Source organism: Cherax quadricarinatus, chromosome 16 (assembly GCF_038502225.1).
Source record: "Cherax quadricarinatus isolate ZL_2023a chromosome 16, ASM3850222v1, whole genome shotgun sequence".
In the NCBI taxonomy this organism is placed as follows: Eukaryota; Metazoa; Arthropoda; class Malacostraca; order Decapoda; family Parastacidae; genus Cherax; species Cherax quadricarinatus.
In genome coordinates this window covers 17,288,248-17,314,338 of record NC_091307.1, presented here as the reverse complement: position 1 = coordinate 17,314,338, position 26,091 = coordinate 17,288,248, and the positions used below count along the sequence as shown (strand labels likewise).

The 26,091-nt window shown below is 38.9% G+C and overlaps 1 protein-coding gene across 3 annotated transcripts in view; it reads right to left on the bottom strand.

Moving 5' to 3' along the window:
- LOC128688785 (protein amalgam) overlaps positions 1 to 26,091 on the bottom strand; it is a 47,440-nt gene that overhangs the window by 8,228 nt on the left and 13,121 nt on the right. Inside the window, exons 2-9 of one of the 3 annotated variants that reach the window (XM_070085439.1) lie at positions 21,344 to 22,536; positions 21,137 to 21,243; positions 18,853 to 19,011; positions 17,855 to 18,228; positions 17,063 to 17,203; positions 12,167 to 12,473; positions 11,269 to 11,411; positions 6,419 to 6,629 (exon numbers count right to left, since the gene is read on the bottom strand). In XM_070085439.1, the coding sequence (XP_069941540.1) occupies positions 6,419 to 6,629; positions 11,269 to 11,411; positions 12,167 to 12,473; positions 17,063 to 17,203; positions 17,855 to 18,228; positions 18,853 to 19,011; positions 21,137 to 21,191 (1,390 nt within the window). In that variant the 5' untranslated portion in view covers positions 21,192 to 21,243; positions 21,344 to 22,536. Of the gene's footprint in view, positions 1 to 6,418; positions 6,630 to 11,268; positions 11,412 to 12,166; positions 12,474 to 17,062; positions 17,204 to 17,854; positions 18,229 to 18,852; positions 19,012 to 21,136; positions 22,537 to 26,091 lie in introns of all 3 variants that reach the window. The other 2 variants (XM_070085437.1, XM_070085438.1) reach the window with 2 other exon arrangements.

Genomic DNA, 26,091 nt, shown 5'->3' with positions numbered 1-26,091 from the left:
TCCACACCTTCTCCTAATTTCCACACTCCGAATTTTCTGCGTAATATTTACACCACACATTGCCCTTAAACAGGACATCTCCACTGCCTCCAACCGTTTCCTCGCTACTGCATTTACCACCCAAGCTTCACACCCATATAAGAGTGTTGGTACTACTATACTTTCATACATTCCCTTCTTTGCCTCCATAGATAACGTTTTTTGACTCCACATATACCTCAACGCACCACTCACCTTTTTTCCCTCATCAATTCTATGATTAACCTCATCCTTCATAAATCCATCCGCCGACACGTCAACTCCCAAGTATCTGAAAACATTCACTTCTTCCATACTCCTCCTCCCCAATTTGATATCCAATTTTTCTTTATCTAAATCATTTGACACCCTCATCACCTTACTCTTTTCTATGTTCACTTTCAACTTTCTACCTTTACACACATTCCCAAACTCATCCACTAACCTTTGCAATTTTTCTTTAGAATCTCCCATAAGCACAGTATCATCAGCAAAAAGTAACTGTGTCAATTCCCATTTTGAATTTGATTCCCCAAAATTTAATCCCACCCCTCTCCCGAACACCCTAGCATTTACTTCCTTTACAACCCCATCTATAAATATATTAAACAACCATGGTGACATTACACATCCCTGTCTAAGACCTACTTTTACCGGGAAGTAGTCTCCCTCTCTTCTACACACCCTAACCTGAGCCTCACTATCCTCATAAAAACTCTTTACAGCATTTAATAACTTACCACCTATTCCATATACTTGCAACATCTGCCACATTGCTCCTCTATCCACTCTATCATATGCCTTTTCTAAATCCATAAATGCAATAAAAACTTCCCTACCTTTATCTAAATACTGTTCACATATATGCTTCAATGTAAACACTTGATCTACACATCCCCTACCCACTCTGAAACCTCCTTGCTCATCCGCAATCCTACATTCTGTCTTACCTCTAATTCTTTCAATTATAACCCTACCGTACACTTTTCCTGGTATACTCAATAAGCTTATTCCTCTATAATTTTTACAGTCTCTTTTGTCCCCTTTCCCTATATATATATATATATATATATATATATATATATATATATATATATATATATATATATATATATATATATATATATACATATATATATATATATATATATATATATATATATATATATATATATATATATATATATATATATATATATATATATATATATATGTATATATATGTACTCACCTACTTACTCACCTAGTTGAGGTTGCAGGGGTCGAGTCCAAGCTCCTGGCCCCGCCTCTTCACTGGTCGCTACTAGGTCACTCTCCCTGAGCCTTGAGCTTTATCATACCTCTGCTTAAAGCTATGTATGGATCCTGCCTCCACTACATCGCTTCCCAAACTATTCCACTTCCTGGCTACTCTGTGGCTGAAGAAATACTTCCTAAAATCCCTATGATTCATCTGTGTCTTCAACTTCCAACTGTGTCCCCTTGTTGCTGTGTGTGTGTGTGTGTGTGTGTGTGTGTGTGTGTACTCACCTAATTGTACTCACCTAATTGTGGTTGCAGGGGTCGAGACTCAGCTCCTGGCCCCGCCTCTTCACTGATCGCTACTGGGTCCTCTCTCTCTCTGCTTCCTGAACTTTGTCATACCTCTTCTTAAAACTATGTATGGTTCCTGCCTCCACTACTTCACTTGCTTGGCTATTCCACTTGCTGACAACTCTATGACTGAAGAAATACTTCCTAACGTCCCTGTGACTCGTCTGAGTCTTCAGCTTCCAGTTGTGACCCCTTGTCCCTGTGTCCCCTCTCTGGAACATCCTATCTCTGTCCACCTTGTCTATTCCCCGCAATATCTTGTATGTTGTTATCATGTCTCCCCTGACCCTTCTGTCCTCCAGTGTCGTCAGTCCGATTTCCCTTAACCTTTCCTCGTACGACATTCCCTTGAGCTCTGGGACTAGCCTTGTTGCAAACCTTTGTACTTTCTCTAACTTTTTGACGTGCTTGACCAGGTGTGGGTTCCAGACTGGTGCTGCATACTCCAGTATGGGCCTAACATACACAGTGTACAGTGTCTTGAACGATTCCTTATTAAGGTATCGGAACGCTATTCTCAGGTTTGCCAGGCGCCCGTATGCTGCAGCAGTTATTTGGTTGATGTGTGCCTCCGGTAATGTGCTCGATGTTATGGTCACCCCAAGGTCTTTCTCCCTGAGTGAGGTCTGTAGTCTTTGTCCACCTAGCCTATACTCTGTCTGCGGTCTTCTTTGCCCCTTCCCAATCTTCATGACTTTGCATTTGGCTGGATTGAATTCGAGAAGCCAGTTACTGGACCACATGTCCAGCCTGTCTAGGTCTCTTTGCAGTCCTGCCTCATCCTCGTCCGATTTAATTCTTCTCATCAACTTCACGTCATCTGCGAACAGGGACACTTCAGAGTCTATTCCTTCCATCATGTCGTTCACATATATCAAAAATAGCACTGGTCCTAGAACTGACCCCTGTGGGACCCCGCTCGTAGCAGGCGCCTACTGTGATACCTCTTCACGTACCATGACTCGTTGCTGCCTCCCTGTCAGGTATTCCCTTATCCATTGCAGTGCCCTCCCTTTTACATGCGCCTGAGCCTCCAGCTTCTGCACTAATCTCTTGTGGGGAACTGTGTCAAAGGCCTTCCTGCAGTCTAGGAAAACGCAATCTACCCACCCCTCTCTCTCGTGTCTTACTTCTGTTACCTTGTCATAAAACTCCAGGAGGTTTGTGATACAAGATTTGCCTTCCATGAACCCATGCTGGTTTTCATTTATAATCTTGTTCCTTTCCAGGTGTGTGTGTGTGTGTGTGTGTGTGTGTGTGTGTGTGTGTGTGTGTGTGTGTGTGTGTATGTATATGTATATATTTTAATAAATGTAGGGGTCGGCCTAGGAAAGGTTGGAGGGAGGGGGTAAAGGAGGTTTTGTGTGCGAGGGACTTGGACTTCCAGCAAGCATACGTGAGTGTATTTGATAGGAGTGAATGGATACAAATGGTTTTTAATACTTGACGTGCTATTGGAGTGTAAGCAAAGTAACATTTTTGAAGGGATTCAGGGAAACCGGCAGGCCGGACTTGAGTCCTGGAGATGGGAAGTACAGTGCCTGCACTCTGAAAGAGGGGTGTTAATGTTGCAGTTTTATAAACTGTAGTGTAAAGCACCCTTCTGGCAAGACAGTGATGGAGTGAATGATGATGAAAGTTTTTCTTTTTCGGGCCACCCTGCCTTGGTGGGAATCGGCCGATGTGTCAATAAAATAAAATAAAAATCTACCTTTCCCTTGATGTACTTTTAATGAGTTTCGAGAAATTTTTCTGTTCCCAGAATTCGGTCTTGGTCAGGGCTGCTTAAGTTTTGATTGATTTGTTGAGTGTTTGAGTGTTCAAATCCTGAAACAATTTACAGTATTTCTTTTTATAATTTTATACCGACCTAACTTGAAAAGATTGTGCTCCTTCAATGCTAGTCCCGTTGTCCTCAAACTTTAGCTTCCTTTGAGAAAGTTGGCGTTCAGTTCCTCGTTTTCTTGAGTAATGCTCAACTCCATTATATATCTTGACTTATCCACCTTAAACCTTAACTGTCTTCGAGAAGATTCGATTCCAGCTTTCGGGACTAGTGAGTGTATTGAGCTGCAGCTTATGAGTGAGTATCCTGGGGACCAGAATTTGGTTCTTGAGCCTCTTTAGCTTCTTGTGTTGTAGATCTTCATCATACTGAGTGTTGAGCTGTTGGCCCACACTTCAACTGTGCTTCAAATTTGACTACTAAAGCAAAATTTAGATGTCTTTTCAAGCGCTCACTGATGTCTCCCTGGCTTGTTGTCAGTATTTACCTACAGCTCCTGGCCTCACAACACAGTATTAGCTGTGCTTAAAGCTGTTGAGTTCCACCTTCAATTTGCACTCCTACTCTAGTAAGATCTCCAACTTCTGGTTCTATTTACCTCCACTGTTATGTATTCTAAATGTGTTCACTTCTAGTTAACTATTTGAAGCCCCTGGTCACACATCTGCGTTGCTGTGAGTGAGAAGGATAAGTTCTAGTTTCTGGGCCTGTTATCTTAATAAGGCGTTGAGCTCTAACAGTTTCTGATTCTATTAAGGGTGTTAAATTCCAACTTGATCATCCACACAGCGAACTCTCATATCTCTCCTCTTCCCAGTCCTTCCCTGCAACTCATCTCCCACACTAAAAAACTGCATTCGTAATATTTATAACTTAACTCTGGAAATGTTATAAATCAAAGAATATGATTCATTATTTACAAGTGATGAATCATGTCGAAAGCCCAAAGTTCATATACCGTCCCATTAATCATTTACTTTTATTGCTGGCACTGCCGTCATAATTATGAATAAATATTAACTTGAAAACTAAATATCATAAATTTCATTCATATGCATGGGAGTAATAATGTAACACTAGAGATGAAGGTCCCATGTACACGTGAAATTATGACGCTATTGTTGAGCAGTGATGGGGGAAGGGGGGGGGTTAGCATCACTGCTCAACAGTATGCCTGTACCCAGCACTGATAGGACTGCATCACGGGGTCGCATAACTTATCAACTGCAAAACATCTCGTGTCTCTATTTTAAGAAAGATGTAATTTAATGCAATTATATTTCTTGCTGGTGATAATGTAACTGTCTACTAGAGAAACTTCGTTGTTCTTGAAGGGGAAATTACTAGAATTTCCTGATCTAATGATACTTCGTTCATTATATATATATATATATATATATATATATATATATATATATATATATATATATATATATATATATATATATATATATATATATATATATATATATATATATATACATATATATATATATATATATATATATATATATATATATATATATATATATATATATATATATATATATATATATATATATATATATATATATATGTCGTGCCGAATATGTAAAACTGGTCAATTAGCAAGAACTCATTTAAAATTAAGTGCTTTCTAAAATTTTCTCTTATACGTTTAAAGATATATTTTTTTCATTAATGTTGATGTAAAAATTTTTAATTTTGCACCAAAAGGAACTTAGAAAACTTATCTAACCTTATTGTAACAAGAACAATTTATTTTAGCCTAACCCAACTATATATATTTTAGATTTGTTTACAGTAATTTAATACTAAACAAACACAGTGAAATATATTTTTTTCGTTAGGTTCAGAATGATTCTGGCGAAATTATTGCATACACAAATTTTCACTTGTCCTATATGGCAAGATGAGCGTTGCTGTTTAAGCCAAGATCGCAAGTTCTGCCTATTCGGCACGACATATATATATATATATATATATATATATATATATATATATATATATATATATATATATATATATATATATATATATATATATATATATATATATATATATATTAATGCAACCAAAAAACAAGTGGTATTGTCATTTAAAAAAACTGCGGTTGGCCGAGGATTGAAAGCGTGTTATTTTAGCCCACCTAGTAGGAAGTAAGTCAAAATTCATGACGCTGCATCACTCTACTCCTGTTTGAATACCAGCCTTCACGAGCAGTCCATACATCAATGCAACTACGAAAAAAGTGGTATCAATGCAATTAAAAAACTGCGGTTGGCCAATAGAGTATAAAACATCAGCTGAAGGTCTTTCGCATTGCTTCCTTTGCTTTTTTATGAGCATTACAAATGGCGATATAGAGAACTAATAGGTAAATCACAAGATTTGACTAGTGAGGTGGGGTCTCCATTGCCTCGGTGGTGACCCCAAAATTTTTTCTCTCATTTCTCAATTTCATAAGGGGCTCAAGCTGCAAAGCTTCTGGCGAAGAACTGGTAATAGTGCAAAAGGCTTATATTTCACGCCACAGTGACTTGTTTTGGGATGTCGTCTCTACTAGCTTCCATCATCTGCTATTCTCTCACTTGTCAAGTGACGTATTCAACGACTTCTCTCATTATTTTCATGCTAATAATGTGGAAAAGACGTTATGCAGGAGTGAGCTGGACTCACTTTGTGGTGACCAAACACCGTATCACTATCACTAACGCTCAAGCTAGTAGTATAATAAGTTCGCTAAGTAAATATTTGTTTATATTATATATATGGTCTTAATGCCGTCACAAAATAAGACAGTGCCCAAGAGGCCAGAAATCAGCAACACACTTTGGTGAGTACTAGAGTAACCCGTGTTTGCAACGACGTCACTCCATATATACATTTTTCTTACATTCGCAAGTATGGAAATCTCATTTCGGGCTGAATTTCGACTTCCAGGAATCCTAAGTTGAGCCTACATTTCGAGGTCGAGAAAACGTTATGTTACCGAAATCCTGGACGCATGGTAAGGCTCACCTTTCTTGGTGGAGAAGAAGAAGTTTTCGGACTCAGCTGACCACCCGTGCTTGTTTCTGACTCTAATGACGGCCACGTAGTCGGTGGCGACCTCCAGCGTGTCTAGCGTGTAGGTCACGGAGTGAGTCACGGTGCCCTGTCTCACCCCTTCAGTATCCACCGCCCGGGACACGCTCTTCCACGAGTCCGTCATCACCATGTCGTGGTTACCCTGTTGGAGAGAGGAAGAGAAACTCGTGATGAAGATGTTCACGTGTGTTGGCGACGCCTGGGATGACAAGGAGACAAACTCATGTTGGTGATATTTTCCATCACAAGCGTGATGGCGAGTCACGTTTGTGATGGTCTCTAATTAGGGAAACATCATAGATGCAGGAGAGAGAACAACTGTTTGAAACGGTGTGGTACAGGTTTTATTTTATAGGAGATAAGAGGGCTATCCTCTTATCCTTGGAATGTCGAGAAGAATGTCTGTCTGTCTGTCTGTCTGTCTCTGTCTGTCTGTCTGTCTGTCTGTCTCTCTCTCACACACACACACATACACACAATTTGCTAAACCTGATGACATTAAAGGAAAGAAGGAATAGGCGGGATATGATAACGTACGCATTACTGAGAGGAATTGATAGGGTGGACTGGCACACACTGTTAAGAAGAGGGGAAAGAGGAACACGAAGATACATCTGGAAGTTGGAGGACATTTAAACGGACGAAGAGCATATTTTATTCCTTTCTTTTATTAATTAAAAAGGTTACATAGAATAATAGCAATCCACATAAATAGTATCCAATGAGGAAAGTATTTTCTCAAATCACATGACTGTTACAAACAGCTAGAAAAACATTGGGGCTGGCTATTATGGCAAGATGAGCGTTGCTATTTAAGCCAAGATCGCAAGGTCTGCCTATTCGGCACGACATATATATATATATATATATATATATATTATATATGTATATATATATATTATATATGTATATACATATATATATATATATTATATATGTATATATTTTTTTTTTTTTTTTTCAACAAGTCGGCCGTCTCCCACCGAGGCAGGGTGACCCAAAAAAGAAAGAAAATCCCCAAAAAGAAAATACTTTCATCATCATTCAACACTTTCACCACACTCACACATTATCACTGCTTTTGCAGAGGTGCCCAGAATACAACAGTTTAGAAGCATATACGTATAAAGATACATAACATATCCCTCCAAACTGCCAATATCCCAAACCACTCCTTTAAAGTGCAGGCATTGTACTTCCCATTTCCAGGACTCAAGTCCGACTATATGAAAATAACCGGTTTCCCTGAATCCCTTCACTAAATATTACCCTGCTCACACTCCAACAGATCGTCAGGTCCCAAGTACCATTCGTCTCCATTCACTCCTATCTAACACGCTCACGCACGCTTGCTGGAAGTCCAAGCCCCTTACCCACAAAACCTCCTTTACCCCCTCTCTCCAACCCTTTCGAGGACGACCCCTACCCCTCCTTCCTTCCCCTATAGATTTATATGCTTTCCATGTCATTCTACTTTGATCCATTCTCTCTAAATGACCAAACCACCTCAACAACCCCTCTTCTGCCCTCTGACTAATACTTTTATTAACTCCACACCTTCTCCTAATTTCCACACTCCGAATTTTCTGCATAATATTTACACCACACATTGCCCTTTAAACAGGACATCTCCACTGCCTCCAACCGTCTCCTCGCTGCTGCATTTACCACCCAAGCTTCACACCCATATAAGAGTGTTGGTACTACTATACTTTCATACATTCCCTTCTTTGCCTCCATAGATAACGTTTTTTGACTCCACATATACCTCAACGCACCACTCACCTTTTTTCCCTCATCAATTCTATGATTAACCTCATCCTTCATAAATCCATCCGCCGACACGTCAACTCCCAAGTATCTGAAAACATTCACTTCTTCCATACTCCTCCTCCCCAATTTGATATCCAATTTTTCTTTATCTAAATCATTTGACACCCTCATCACCTTACTCTTTTCTATGTTCACTTTCAACTTTCTACCTTTACACACATTCCCAAACTCATCCACTAACCTTTGCAATTTTTCTTTAGAATCTCCCATAAGCACAGTATCATCAGCAAAAAGTAACTGTGTCAATTCCCATTTTGAATTTGATTCCCCATAATTTAATCCCACCCCTCTCCCAAACACCCTAGCATTTACTTCCTTTACAACCCCATCTATAAATATATTAAACAACCATGGTGACATTACACATCCCTGTCTAAGACCTACTTTTACCGGGAAGTATTCTCCCTCTCTTCTACACACCCTAACCTGAGCCTCACTATCCTCATAAAAACTCTTTACAGCATTTAATAACTTACCACCTATTCCATATACTTGCAACATCTGCCACATTGCTCCTCTATCCACTCTATCATATGCCTTTTCTAAATCCATAAATGCAATAAAAACTTCCCTATCTTTATCTAAATACTGTTCACATATATGCTTCAATGTAAACACCTGATCTACACATCCCCTACCCACTCTAAAACCTCCTTGCTCATCCGCAATCCTACATTCTGTCTTACCTCTAATTCTTTCAATTATAACCCTACCGTACACTTTTCCTGGTATACTCAGTAAGCTTATTCCTCTATAATTTTTACAGTCTCTTTTGTCCCCTTTCCCTTTATATAAAGGGACTATACATGCTCTCTGCCAATCCCTAGGTACCTTCCCCTCTTTCATACATTTATTAAACAAAAGTACCAACCACTCCAACACTATATCCCCCCCTGCTTTTAACATTTCTGTCATGATCCCATCAGTTCCAGCTGCTTTACCCCCTTTCATTTTACGTAATGCCTCACGTACCTCCCCCACACTTACATTCTGCTCTTCTTCACTCCTAAAAGATGGTATACCTCCCTGACCAGTGCATGAAATTACTGCCTCTGTTTCTTCCTTAACATTTAAAAGTTCCTCAAAATATTCTCGCCATCTACCCAATACCTCCATCTCCCCATCTACTAACTCCCCTACTCTGTTTTTAACTGACAAATCCATATTTTCCCTAGGCTTTCTTAACTTGTTTAACTCACTCCAAAATTTTTTCTTATTTTCATTAAAATTTCTTGACAGTGCCTCTCCCACTCTATCATCTGCTCTCCTTTTGCACTCTCTCACCACTCTCTTTACCTTTCTTTTACTCTCCATATACTCTGCTCTTCTTATAACACTTCTGCTTTGTAAAAACCTCTCATAAGCTACCTTTTTCTCTTTTATCACACCCTTTACTTCATCATTCCACCAATCACTCCTCTTTCCTCCTGCCCCCACCCTCCTATAACCACAAACTTCTGCCCCACATTCTAATACTGCATTTTTAAAACTATTCCAACCCTCTTCAACCCCCCCACTACTCATCTTTGCACTAGCCCACCGTTCTGCCAATAGTCGCTTATATCTCACCCGAACTTCCTCCTCCCTTAGTTTATACACTTTCACCTCCCTCTTACTTGTTGTTGCCACCTTCCTCTTTTCCCATCTACCTCTTACTCTAACTGTAGCTACAACTAAATAATGATCCGATATATCAGTTGCCCCTCTATAAACATGTACATCCTGGAGCCTACCCATCAACCTTTTATCCACCAATACATAATCTAATAAACTACTTTCATTACGTGCTACATCATACCTTGTATATTTATTTATCCTCTTTTTCATAAAATATGTATTACTTATTACCAAATTTCTTTCTACACATAGCTCAATTAAAGGCTCCCCATTTACATTTACCCCTGGCACCCCAAATTTACCTACTACTCCCTCCATAACATTTTTACCCACTTTAGCATTGAAATCCCCAACCACCATTACTCTCACACTTGATTCAAAACTCCCCACGCATTCACTCAACATTTCCCAAAATCTCTCTCTCTCCTCTACACTTCTCTCTTCTCCAGGTGCATACACGCTTATTATAACCCACTTTTCACATCCAATCTTTATTTTACTCCACATAATCCTTGAATTAATACATTTATAGTCCCTCTTTTCCTGCCATAGCTTATCCTTCAACATTATTGCTACCCCTTCTTTAGCTCTAACTCTATTTGAAACCCCTGACCTAATCCCATTTATTCCTCTCCACTGAAACTCTCCCACCCCCTTCAGCTTTGTTTCACTTAAAGCCAGGACATCCAGCTTCTTCTCATTCATAACATCCACAATCATCTCTTTCTTATCATCTGCACAACATCCACGCACATTCAGACTTCCCACTTTGACAATTTTCTTCTTCTTATTCTTTTTAGTAATCTTTACAGGAAAAGGGGTTACTAGCCCATTGTTCCCGGCATTTTAGTTGACTTTTACAACACGCATGGCTTACGGAGGAAAGATTCTTATTCCACTTCCCCATGGATATAAAAGGAAAATTAATAAGACCAAGAACTATTAAGATAAAATCAAAGAAAACTCAGATGAGTGTGTATAAATAAATGTGTACATGTATGTGTAGTGTGACCTACGTGTAAGTAGAAGTAGCAAGACATGCCTGTAATCTTGCATATTTATGAGACAGACAAAAGACATCAGCAATCCTACCATCATGTAAAACAATCACAGGCTTAGTTTTACACTCACTTGGCAGGACGGTAGTACCTCCCTGGGTGGTTGCTGTCTACCAACCTACTACTTACATATATGTATATATATATATATATATATATATATATATATATATATATATATATATATATATATATATATATATATATATATATATATATATATATATATATTGTTGCATGCTTAGTGTAAAGTGGAGAGTTCTAGGAACTTACCTGCCAGGCATCCATGTGGGTCCTGCGGTACTTAATAATGAACTCGGTTATGGGGTAGTAACTTTCAGTCTCCCAAGTCAGTGTGTATCTGGTGCTCTCCCCTCCGTTTGGGCTGCTCGTCACCTGGGGAGGCTTGGGCAGGCCTGTTGGTTGGAGGAGTGCAAAGTGACTTTAGAAGAGCCAGCACCAAGAGGTCCCTGGTAATGAAGTAAGAGTGTAAGGTAATTTCAGATATCCCTGGATCAAACCGTCAGAGAAAGATGAAAGAGAGAGGCGGCACAATAATTTCAAGAGGCCTGCCAGTGGAAACTATCTTCGTAATTTGTGACCAGACAATTGGTAGAAACACATGTAACACAGAGCAACACTTTAGATGCTTCGTTAGAGCTTGAGCTTTATCAGGACTTTACAAAACTTTATGAAGACTTGATAAAAGTCAGTTTTGAGTAGCACATCATCTAAAATATAAGCTTTCTCCACATTAATTGTTATTTTTTCAATTGTTTGATGCTACAGACACCAAGACAAATAACTAATGCAATCACATTGAACTGCGAAACGACAATTGTGAGCATTATGTGATGGCAAGTATTTTACTTTCAGATTTGTTGAGGATCTCCTCAAATGCCACAGAAATTGTTTATAAACGAGTGGGAAAGATAAGCATCAATTTATAAAGCAGACCAAATTTGATGAGTTTAGGTAGCTGCGCTGTCCGAAGCATCGTTCCATAACACCCTCTCTCCCACCCCCCCACCCCCGCCGCATTACATAACTCTACATACCTTGTACCTCAACATGCAAAACAACTAGTAGATGTACCTCAAAAGCCTCAAGAGATATAAGAATTGCTGCTCAAAACTTTGAAGCAAACATATCACAATATCAGATAACTCACTCGTCACCTCTATGGGAGCGGTTTTCTGGCCGCGGGAGTTATTTGCTATGCAGATGTAGGTACCGATATCGTCCTCCTTCACGGGATTGATGGTGAGTATGTGGCGGTGGGCAATATGAGTCTGGCTCAGGTGGGCTTGGTAGGAGGTGCGGGTGTGGGTGGTCTGCTGTGGCAAGTGCAACTGGGTGTCCATAATGGTATCTGGCAGTGGGCTGCCGTTGTGGGTCCAGACTACATCTGGGGGCGGGCGACCATGAACCACACACACCAGCTCCACATGGTCTCCCACACCTGTTCTCACGATGGCCTGAACAGTTGAATGAAAACAATTAGACAATGATTCTGTTATTTTTAACGTCTAGAGATCAATCAAAATACCAAGGGACACATTAACCTTGAATATATATATGCAATAAGATCACAGTAAACAGGTGATTTTAAAATATGCAAAACAACCACTGTGAAAGAGTAGTGAAATTCCAAGCGCTTTCGTGACTACTCACGAGATATATATATATATATATATATATATATATATATATATATATATATATATATATATATATATATATATATATATATATATATATATATATATATATATATATATATATATGCAATAAGATCACAGTAAACAGGTGATTTCAGAATATGCAAAATAACCACTCTGAAAGAATAGAGAAATTCCAAGCGCTTTCGTGACCACTCACATTATCAAGGAACTATGATAATGTGAGTAGTCACGAAAGCGCTTGGAATTTCTCTATTCTTTCAGAGTGGTTGTTTTGCATATATATATAAATATATATATATATATATATATATATATATATATATATATATATATATATATATATATATATATATATATATATATATATATATATATATATATGTAAAACTGGTCAATTAGCAAGAACTCATTTAAAATTAATTCCTTTCTGAAATTTTCTCTTATACGTTTAAAGATATATTTTCTTCATTAATGTTAATGTAAAAAATTTTAATTTTACACCAAAAGAATCTTAGAAAACTTACCTAACCTTATTATAATAAGAGCAATTTATTTTAGCCTAACCCAACTAAATACATTTTAAATACGTTTACAGTAATTTAGTACTAAACAAACACAATCAAATATATTTTTTTCGTTAGGTTCAGAATGCTTTTGGCGAAATTATTGCATACACAAATTTTCACTTGTCCTATATGGCAGGATCTGCGTTGCTATTTAAGCCAAGATCGCAAGTTCTGCCTATTCGGCACGACATATATATATATATATATATATATATATATATATATATATATATATATATATATATATATATATATATATATATATATATACATATATATATATATGTAGACAGCCTGTACTGTCTGCACAGACAGCCCATGCTGTCTGCCAGCTTAGTTCATATTTTGCGCCATGCTGGTGCTGCCCTCTGTAGCCAGGCCTCTCGTAGGCACGCCAGCCTGTCGGCCCATGCCTCGCTCTCACTCGCACAGCGGCCTAGCAGCAACACACAAGGCCTCCCAGCTCTCTCTCGTGGGATGGCCCTGCCCGGGCCATGGGCACAACACAAGCCTGTGCACCCACCACGACTTAATAATAAAGTAAGAAGCCTCCGAAGACGTATCATTCACACCCGCTTGCAGCACCTACCAAACAACCCATTATAAATGGTGACAGCAGTGCTCACAGCAGTTGTGTTTGCCTGGAGAGAGGGAGGAAGAGGTATGAAGTCATCTTCACTTCATCACCCTACACAAGAAGCATCCGTCTCTCAACGAGTTATCCTGATGTCGTGTCTGCACGTTTGAGCATCCAGACACAGGTACAAGCAGGACGCTTGCAGCACCTACCAAACAACCCATTATAAATGGTGACAGCAGTGCTCACAGCAGTTGTGTTTGCCTGGAGAGAGGGAGGAAGAGGTATGAAGTCATCTTCACTTCATCACCCTACACAAGAAGCATCCGTCTCTCAACGAGTTATCCTGATGTCGTGTCTGCACGTTTGAGCATCCAGACACAGGTACAAGCAGGATCCAGGCCGAAATTTGCCGAAATTCTCCGAGAATTGTAAGTGACCCCACGCTACAGCGTCCCATGCTACAGTGTCCCACGCTGTTTCTCAAGTCACGTGTTCAGCATCACTTGTATGCTGTTGCTGTTGTTGTTCAGCTCAGCACAGCTGTTTCAGCAAGCCAGAGGTGAGTTTTGTGGTGATTTCTGCGTCCAGTGTGAGTTCTCTACGTATTTGTGGGTGGTGGAGGAGAGGAGAGGATGTGGCTGTTCCTCACCTTGCCATACACTCACCCACGCTCCTCGCCACCACACTACTATACACTCACCACTGCCCACTCCTTCTGCTGTGTTTTCTGCTGTTTTCCATGTGAATTCATTGCCAGAGCTGTGTATCCGAGTGCCCGAGGCCACTCGAAGCTACGTGGATCAGCATGCCACGTAGATCACGACACCACGTGGATCACGACGCCATGTGGGTGTGGGCGATGTCACGTGGATCTACCAGCCACGTGAGTTCCCAGATGTCCCAGGCCACATGCTGTGGTCTGCTGCCCACATCACATTGACGTCACCCACGATGCTGCCCGACTTCATGACGTCACGAAGTCTGCCTGACGTCACCTCGAGATGTCTGCTGACGTCACCTCGAGATGTCTGCTGACGTCACAGTGCTGCTGACGTCACCTCGAGATGTCTGCTGACGTCAGTGCTGCTGACGTCTTCACGCCTGACATCACATGATGTCACATCGAGTGTTTCTAGTAATTATTTTAATATTGTCGAGAAGATTGAGAGAAAATATGTCGTGTGTTAATTAATTCCTCTCAGTCAGTGTTCTCACATGTTAGTGTACCGTATGTACAGCAGTGTGTTTAAAGTTTCCGTGTGTCCAGTGAGGTCTGAGCCAGACCTGAGTAGCACCACTGTGCTAAGTCACCCGTGTGACCAGTACGTTTGACAGCTGATTACTCAGCCCTGAGCGTATGAGCCCTCTTGTTCAGAAAGCTTTTATGCTCGTCGCTCGTGATGTTCTGCAGAATCGTACCTGCTACGATTCCCATCGAGATTTGTTTCACTTCACCTCCAGACCTTCAGAGTGCAGTTATATGTAGATAAACAAGTCTGGGGATGCTTAGACTAACCTCTGCTATAACTCCAACTGTCGAGAGATGATACTCGTCAAGCCGCAGTCAGCCCTGTCGGCAGGCGCTGTGTCAGCCTCGTGTCACAAGCTTCAGTGAGCAGCCTGCACAAAGAAGATGTCACTTTGACTGCTAGCTCTCTCACTGCAGTCTGGTGTATGATGTTACGACTCCCAGATGTTTCGCCCAGTCGTCTCTGCCACGACTCGCTCCACAACTCTCTCCACGCTCGCCGCCAGTGACAGCCCAGCGACAGTACCAGTCGAGAAGTGTCCTGAGTCGCTTGCCAGAAGTCTTGCCCTGTTGCCTGAGTTTTGTCGACGCCTCACTCGAGGGCACCAGCATGTTGTGCCCCAGGTTGAGTGAAAACCTGCAGCGACTCCTACGATGACTGCTTCACCGTTCCAGAGGAGACCGTACCCTGTTACGTCACAGCTCAGCCGCAACGATGTCTCCTGTGTTGCGGTATCTGTCCAGACGCAGGAAGGTGTGCAGTGATGCCCATCGATGCTCACTGCCTTTGACCACGATGTTTAGCACACCCCACATGTTTTTTTCTTCCCTCCCTGTAGGAAGTTTTTTTTTCCATATTCATATGTATATATATGTTTTTATTTTGTGTTCTGTGCCCTGTTCCTACGAGAGAGAGACCGAGCTCCTTTTACCACCAGTATTGTCGCGTCGGGATGACGAGCGGTAGGTGGCCGAGCGTATGTAGACAGCCTGTACTGTCTGCACAGACAGCCCATGCTGTCTGCCAGCTTAGTTCATATTTCGCGCCATGCTGGTGCTGCCCTTGGAACCAGGCCTCTCGTAGGCACGCCAGCCTGTCGGCCCACGTCTCGCTCTCACTCACACAGCGGCCTAGTAGCGACAGCTAACAAACAAGCTCGTTATATATATATATATATCTATATATATATATATATATATATATATATATATATATACATATATATATATATATACATATATATATATATATATATATATATATATATATATATATATATATATATATATATATATATATATATATATATATATATATATATATATATATATATATATATATATATATATATATATATATATATATATATATGTGTCGTGCCGAATAGGCAGAACTTGCTATCTTGGCTTAAATAGCAATGTTCATCTTGCCATATAGGACAAGTGAAAATTTGTGTATGCAATAATTTCGCCAAAATCATTCTGAACCTAACGAAAAAAATATATTTCACTGTGTTTGTTTAGTATTAAATTACTGTAAGCAAATCTAAAATATATTTAGTTGGTCTAAGCTAAAATAAATTACGCTTTTTATAATAAGGTTAGGTAAGTTTTCTAAGTTCCTTTTGGTGCAAAATTAAATTTTTTTACATCAACATTAATGAAAAAAGTATTTCTTTAAACGTATATGAGAAAATTTTAGAAATGACTTAATTTTAAATGAGTTCTTGCTAATTGACCAGTTTTACATATTCGGCACGACATATATATATATATATATATATATATATATATATATATATATATATATATATATATATATATATATATATATATATATATATATATATATATATATATATATATATATATATATGTATATATATATATATATATATATATATATATATATATATATATATATATATATATATATATATATATATATATATATATTGGCATTATCTTCTGAACCAAAATAACTTACATTCTCCACTGTTATTTCCGGCGGGTACTCGACAGTGACTGACATGTCAGCTGCGGCTGGTTCCCCGATACCGTTGTCGGCAGTACAGAGGTAAGTACCCTCCATGTGACGGTCCACAGCTTCCAGGGTTAATCTCTCTCCCTATCATGATGTTGGCGACCAGGATAAGAAAAATATATATTTTAATTTTAATATGACCCTTCGAGGAGGGTGTAGTAATGGTGATATTAGTTGTGGCCTCTCAACAGAGAGATTGCTACTTTGGTCCCTAATATTCCTTAGAAAATACTATCTACGATTAGCCTATGTTTAAGCAGCTTTATTATTTATGAATGAAAAATGTAGGAATCTGTAACGTGTAGACTGATTACATTGCAAATGTAAGTTTCTTATTTGGTGTGTTAAGCAAAACAGTACGTTCCAATTATACCAAGTTGGCTTGATCTACCTAAAATGCAATATATACACATACATCGCCAGCCAGCTCTCTTTGTACCTTTGTGCCGAAGAGGGTCTCTGACTGTGACCAAAATATACGGATTTCTTATACCGATGTTGCATATATCTGTCCCACTGGGTTCTCACTTTCATACACACAAAAACAGACTAAGAACCCAATGAGAGTGACACCTAAAATAATGTTTCGTAATAAATACACTGGGCAAAAAGAGACCTTTATTAGTTCGACATTTTACCTGCACGAAGCTTTATCAAGTAAGTGAAAAGTTATATACTAATGATGGTCTCCTTTTGCTGTTTGTCTTCTTATTGTTACCATTTGTCGTGGCTTACCTGCTCGGTACGGTGACCCGAGGGCAAGTCACCTTCTTTACGGGACCAACGAATGACGGGTTCAGGGTTGCCTTGTGCCTTACACTCTAGGAAGACGGTGTTGCCCTTGGCCACTCGCTGTTCCCGGGGCACCAAGGCTCTGATGGAGGGCGCGTACTGGATATCCAAGGTATGCCTCAACTGGACGGGCGGCTCCAGGTCGAATTGGCAGATGAAAGTACCAGCATCTCTCAGTCGAGTGTGGGAGATGGTGAGACGGGACCCGTCCACAGTTATCCTGGCGTCTGGGGTCACTCTGTCACTTCCTACTGAAAGTAGCTTTTCACTTCCCCCACTGGCTGGCACCTTCTTGATGATTAGCTTGTTCCTCCCACCTGAGGATCCCAAACATAGGCAAGTAAGAACATAGTGGTAACGCTTAAATCCATGTTATGCTTAGGCTGTGCATCTCATTTTATAACATAAATTAAGTAATTCGTTTTAATTTTGCACCAACGATGGATATAGAGCATTACAATTAGTCTCACTTTTCTTTAGTTACTAGATCTATTACAATCATAAAATTTTCTAAATTTTCATATCAGTCTAACATACCACTAGAAAACTGCCACAGATACCACCTTCAATTGCTCGTAACTTTTCTTAAAAAACGGCTTGCTTTATATATGTTAAAATATGATGCCTATAATTTGATTGAATTACTGTCTTTGCCTGTTATCTTTTAGTACAGGGATTTGATTTCCGGATCTCAGTATTGAGAGACGCACCTCTCACCACGGGGCTACGTCTGTTGGTGCTGTTTTTGCCTATACGTACTGATATTCTTACCCTTCATTCAGCTTTATAAATACGTATATACTGATGGGTATTACCGTATTTCTGCTGGGTATGTTTTTATATCAATATATCGTTATTAAGAGCAATAAACAAAACAAAAATCTAGCTATGGAAAAATCACTTAAGCGGGAACAGGCAGAGAATGGAATATGCCCACAAACCTGGGTTTTCCACGTCGCACGGTATGATGACAGACTGGCCCACCTCAACTCTGAACGTCTGGGGTCTTGCCAAGAAAGTGGGTGGTTCAATTCCTTGTTCTTGGTAGTAGACGACGTCCGTGTAGTCGTAGTCGCCATAGAAACTTCCCTTAGAGAGTCCTGTAGGAAGAGTTCGAGGTAAGAGTTTACTTTCGAGTGTGATAACCTTGAGAACTTCTTAATTTCTTTTATTTATTTACAAAAAAATATTTTAATCATGTCAGTGACCATTTTCTGCACCAGACATGATTAGGGATAATAAATATATGTTTTTTTTTTGTTTGTTTAATTCTTTCTGATGGGCATTTTTTTTTTCTATTGGAAAAGTGAGTTGTTGATAATGTGAGGGTTTTCCATACTGAACTAACTTCTGAACTGCGACCACATAAAATGGCTCCAAGTATTTAATGTTTGAAAATGCTAACGATGACACCTCTACCTGCTGCGACGAACTTCTTCTCAAGGAATAATTTGGCTGACTCTGAAGTTACTGGAATACACTATTACGTACGATCACCTGACAGGAATATCTTTTTGGCCTTGCGCTTTAAAGGCGACGATCCGTGTTGATCAAGCGACTCCCAACTGCCATCTTTCTTGAAATGTTAAATGTGTTTACAACATTAATTCCAGAATTTCTTAAAAGTCTTTTTGGATGGCCGTGTTCAATTTTTCGGTAACATCGTCAACCATTTGTTTTGTAAACCCTTGTGACCTGTCGTTCCATTTCCAGGTGTTCCATTAAAGTACTCTTACGTATTCAGCTCCGATCCCAGTTTCATATTTCTTACCTCAAGATCTAGCCCAAGCCCACAGATCCTAATTTTTAAAATTGCCATTATGTCTCTTCTGTAGGATTCTAAGAAGGCAGAGTTGGAAGAAGCTCATGTATCTTCATCCTTCATTCCACACCTTTACTGACGTGAACAGTTATTTTTTACCTACATGTCTGACATACTCCTTGGTTTAATATATCAATCATGTCTTTCCGAATCCTCAGTTCCTTACCAGTCATCAGAAGCAAATATAGTCGTTGACAAGCTCCTATTCCCCACCCTTCAATTCCAATGACAACTGATTATCTGGAGGCCTCCTCCCTTCGCCTTGAATGTCTGTAAACATCTTTCATCTTCTCTCTTGGCTTTGGGGTCTTCCCGGGCGTAATTTTCCTCTCGTGGTAAGGAGGAGGTGATCAGTGCTTTTTTCTACCCTAGAACTATGGGCTTGCATGTTTCTATCTTTAATCTTTGCTCAACTTCCTTTCCTTCTCCGTCTTCTCTTTCTACAAAAGCTATATTGTAAGTCTCTGACTTTTGGAGTTCCACTTTTTTAATCACACTGGCTCATAAATTTCTTGAACTCTATTTTTGGTGCACAAGCTTTATTCCTTACAAATTGTCCTAGTCTCAAAAAGTTTATGACCTAATCAAACTTTTAATTCATTTCCGTGGTTATCAGCATGATCTTCACCTCCTGTTCCTCTCTTTTGTTTATTTCGGAGTATGTAGTTTCATCTTTTTCAGCAAAGCCGGAATTTATCGCTGAGGTTTGCCTTTCGTCTTTAACAGAGGAACTAGGCATGCTGGAGAGATCGCTGTGGGCACGTCCGATGTCCGAGGGACACTGTGGTAGTCCAGGAGAGATAGTGGACGTTCAGAAGAGACAGTGATTGTCCAGGAGGGACAGAGAGCTAACAGGTTCATGAAGAGCTAATGTGCATCAATACACTCCTCTCGTACACTTAAAATGATTGCTGCAGATGATTACTCTTCCTCAAAAAGGGAACGAGTTATATTAACCTTTCGACAGATGTAATAAGCAGGATAACCTCTCATATAGCAATAGCAAATTGTTATAATCATTGAAGAAGAAGAGGCAAATATATGCAAATAATGTGCATCTTTATCTAATATACGACATAGAGACCATAGAATTTTACTTTCATCAATCTATAATAATGAAGTAAAACGTATTATTTGTTCAAGGCTAGATACAAATGACTTACATGTTCTTTAAAACCTCCACATGTAACTGACATAAATAAACAAGCAAATTGTGCTCAACACCCACCTGGAGGGTTGCTCTAGGCTTTAAGACCAGCAATGAATAAATAACATTCCTATAACTCCCTGCGATTTGTTAGATATCTTTTACAATGTATAGACAATAATACAATCCCTCCCTCCCTAAAAAAATCATTGAAATTTATCTTTTCTTCCAAGAGGTGTATTCGTGATATACGTACCTTGAGGTGCGAGAATTAGGAGTGCCAGGAGGATGAAGAACGTTGTCATGCCCATTATTTTGTGCTTTCAGGGGCTGGACACGTCAACCCAGGCAGGAGCTGGGCACCTCAACCCAGGCCGGAGCTGGACACGTCAATCCAGGCAGGAGCTGGACACGTCAATCCAGGCAGGAGCTGGACACGTCAATCCAGGCAGGAGCTGGACACCTCAATACAGGCAGGAGCCGGACACCTCAATATAGGCAGGAGCCGGACACTTCAATCCAGGTAGGAGCTAGGCACCTCAACCCAGCCAGGAGCTGGACACTTTAACCTAGATAGATGCTGGGCACCTGAACCTAAGCATCAGCTAGTCACCCAACTAATAACCTGTCCCACATTAGCTTTGGATGGGTAGGGATGTATCAGTTAACTCCTGTACGGCTTTAAACACAAGTTAGGAACGAAACTTTTATTTGACTCTTTTTAACTTCTATCTTCTATTCTAACAACAGTTTAGTCTACCCACTTAGCTGTTCTACTGGGAGTTCCTGGTATTTTGGTATCCATTACATAAACCTTTCTAGCACATGAGGAACTACAAGCGAAAATTTCTCGTTATGTAAGGAGAAAACTTTAAGTTCCCTGGAATGTGGAGAACCACTGTTAAAAGTTCATTAATGAGTGGAAACCTCAAACGAAAGTTCCCTTCTGGCTGTAGGAAACTTTTACTAAGAGTTCTCCGGCGTGTGAGAAAATAATACTGAACGTTTCTGGGTGTTTGTGGATTTTTTTACTGAAGGTGTCTATAATGTGTAGAAAACCAATACTGAAAGCTCCGTGACAGTTTTTTGGCGTGAGAGGAACATCTGCTGAAAATTCTCTGGTCTGTGGGGTGGATCTCTAGAATGGGGACCCACGAGTGAAAGTTCGGTTATGTGTTGGGAACTTCGTCCGAAAGTTCCTTATTTAGTGAAGAGCCTCTGCTAAAAGTTTCCCTAAAGCTCCTTATTTGGTGAAGAGCGTCTGCTAAAAGTTCCCTGGTGGTGTGCAGGAATCCACAATCATTTCCTTCCTATCTCTTTTCTTCAGGCCTCGACACAATATTCAACCATTAATAATTTTCTTCACTATCTTCCACCATACTTTTAGCTACCCGTTTTCTGTAGTGATAATCTCCTGTCTCTCCAGTTTATTTTCATTGTTTTAAGCAAGTCTCTCCAGGGGAAACTATTAAGTTATGAAAAGTAATGGGTTGCAGATATGATTTTTTAATCTTCGAGTTGCAGAACAAGAAACTCGTCAGGGGATCTCGTGTCGACACATTTCATATTTATTCTGACACATAACCTTCAAAGATGATATTAAAAATTCAGTTAATATTAATTACTCCGGCGACACCTGCAGTTCTATTGTAATTCCTGTAAAGAAAAAGAAAATAGCAAATAGATAAATATGCAAGTGAGAAATTTATAATTGTATATATATATATATATATATATATATATATATATATATATATATATATATATATATATATATATATATATATATATATATATATATACATATATATATATATATACATATATATATATATATATATATATATATATATGTATATATATATATATATATATATATATGTATATATATATATATATATATATATATATATATGTATATATATATATATATATATATATATATATATATATATATATATATATATATATATATATATATATATATATATATATATATATATATATATATATATATATATATATATATATATATATATATATATATATATATATATATATATATATATATATATATATATATATATATATATATATATATATATATATATATATATATATATATATATATGTCGTGCCGAATAGGCAGAACTTGCGATCTTGGCTTAAGTAGCAATGCTCATCTTGCCATATATGACAAGTGAAAATTTGTGTATGCAATAATTTCGCCAAAATCATTCTGAACCTAACGAAAAAAATATATTTCACTATGTTTCTTTAGTATTAAATTACTGTAAACGTATTTAAAATATGTTTAGTAGGGTTAGGCTAAAATAAATTGCTCTTGTTATAATAAGGTTAGGTAAGCTTTCTAAGATTCTTTTGGTGAAAAATTAAAATTTTTTACATTAACATTAATGAAAAAATATATCTTTAGACGTATAAGAGAAAAATTTCAGAAAGGACTTCTTTTTAAATGGGTTCTTGCTAATTGACCAGTTTTACATATTCGGCACGACATATATATATATACATATATATTTATATATATATATATATATATATATATATATATATATATATATATATATATATATATATATATATATATGTATATATATATATATATATATATATATATATATATATATATATATATATATATATATATATATATATATATATATATGACAGTAGTTTGTTGGATTATGTATTGGTAGATAAAAGACTGTTGAGTAGACTTCAGGATGTACATGTTTATAGAGGGGCCACAGATATATCAGATCACTTTCTAGTTGTAGCTACACTGAGAGTAAAAGGTAGATGGGATACAAGGAGAATAGAAGCATCAGGGAAGAGAGAGGTGAAGGTTTATAAACTAAAAGAGGAGGCAGTTAGGGTAAGATATAAACAGCTATTGGAGGATAGATGGGCTAATGAGAGCATAGGCAATGGGGTCGAAGAGGTATGGGGTAGGTTTAAAAATGTAGTGTTAGAGTGTTCAGCAGAAGTTTGTGGTTACAGGAAAGTGGGTGCAGGAGGGAAGAGGAGCGATTGGTGGAATGATGATGTAAAGAGAGTAGTAAGGGAGAAAAAGTTAGCATATGAGAAGTTTTTACAAAGTAGAAGTGATGCAAGGAGGGAAGAGTATATGGAGAAAAAGAGAGAAGTTAAGAGAGTGGTGAAGCAATGTAAAAAGAGAGCAAATGAGAGAGTGGGTGAGATGTTATCAACAAATTTTGTTGAAAATAAGAAAAAGTTTTGGAGTGAGATTAACAAGTTAAGAAAGCCTAGAGAACAAATGGATTTGTCAGTTAAAAATAGGAGAGGAGAGTTATTAAATGGAGAGGTAGAGGTATTGGGAAGATGGAAGGAATATTTTGAGGAATTGTTAAATGTTGATGAAGATAGGGAAGCTGTGATTTCGTGTATAGGGCAAGGAGGAATAACATCTTGTAGGAGTGAGGAAGAGCCAGTTGTGAGTGTGGGGGAAGTTCGTGAGGCAGTAGGTAAAATGAAAGGGGGTAAGGCAGCCGGGATTGATGGGATAAAGATAGAAATGTTAAAAGCAGGTGGGGATATAGTTTTGGAGTGGTTGGTGCAATTATTTAATAAATGTATGGAAGAGGGTAAGGTACCTAGGGATTGGCAGAGAGCATGCATAGTTCCTTTGTATAAAGGCAAAGGGGATAAAAGAGAGTGCAAAAATTATAGGGGGATAAGTCTGTTGAGTGTACCTGGTAAAGTGTATGGTAGAGTTATAATTGAAAGAATTAAGAGTAAGACGGAGAATAGGATAGCAGATGAACAAGGAGGCTTTAGGAAAGGTAGGGGGTGTGTGGACCAGGTGTTTACAGTGAAACATATAAGTGAACAGTATTTAGATAAGGCTAAAGAGGTCTTTGTGGCATTTATGGATTTGGAAAAGGCGTACGACAGGGTGGATAGGGTGGCAATGTGGCAGATGTTGCAAGTGTATGGTGTAGGAGGTAGGTTACTGAAAGCAGTGAAGAGTTTTTACGAGGATAGTGAGGCTCAAGTTAGAGTATGTAGGAAAGAGGGAAATTTTTTCCCAGTAAAAGTAGGCCTTAGACAAGGATGTGTGATGTCACCGTGATTGTTTAATATATTTATAGATGGGGTTGTAAGAGAAGTAAATGCGAGGGTCTTGGCAAGAGGCGTGGAGTTAAAAGATAAAGAATCACACACAAAGTGGGAGTTGTCACAGCTGCTCTTTGCCGATGACACTGTGCTCTTGGGAGATTCTGAAGAGAAGTTGCAGAGATTGGTGGATGAATTTGGTAGGGTGTGCAAAAGAAGAAAATTAAAGGTGAATACAGGAAAGAGTAAGGTTATGAGGATAACAAAAAGATTAGGTGATGAAAGATTGAATATCAGATTGGAGGGAGAGAGTATGGAGGAGGTGAACGTATTCAGATATTTGGGAGTGGACGTGTCAGCGGATGGGTCTATGAAAGATGAGGTGAATCATAGAATTGATGAGGGAAAAAGAGTGAGTGGTGCACTTAGGAGTCTGTGGAGACAAAGAACTTTGTCCTTGGAGGCAAAGAGGGGAATGTATGAGAGTATAGTTTTACCAACGCTCTTATATGGGTGTGAAGCGTGGGTGATGAATGTTGCAGCGAGGAGAAGGCTGGAGGCAGTGGAGATGTCATGTCTGAGGGCAATGTGTGGTGTGAATATAATGCAGAGAATTCGTAGTTTGGAAGTTAGGAGGAGGTGCGGGATTACCAAAACTGTTGTCCAGAGGGCTGAGGAAGGGTTGTTGAGGTGGTTCGGACATGTAGAGAGAATGGAGCGAAACAGAATGACTTCAAGAGTGTATCAGTCTGTAGTGGAAGGAAGGCGGGGTAGGGGTCGGCCTAGGAAGGGTTGGAGGGAGGGGGTAAAGGAGGTTTTGTGTGCGAGGGGCTTGGACTTCCAGCAGGCATGCGTGAGCGTGTTTGATAGGAGTGAATGGAGACAAATGGTTTTTAATACTTGACGTGCTGTTGGAGTGTGAGCAAAGTAACATTTATGAAGGGATTCAGGGAAACCGGCAGGCCGGACTTGAGTCCTGGAGATGGGAAGTACAGTGCCTGCACTCTGAAGGAGGGGTGTTAATGTTGCAGTTTAAAAACTGTAGTGTAAAGCACCCTTCTGGCAAGACAGTGATGGAGTGAATGATGGTGAAAGTTTTTCTTTTTCGGG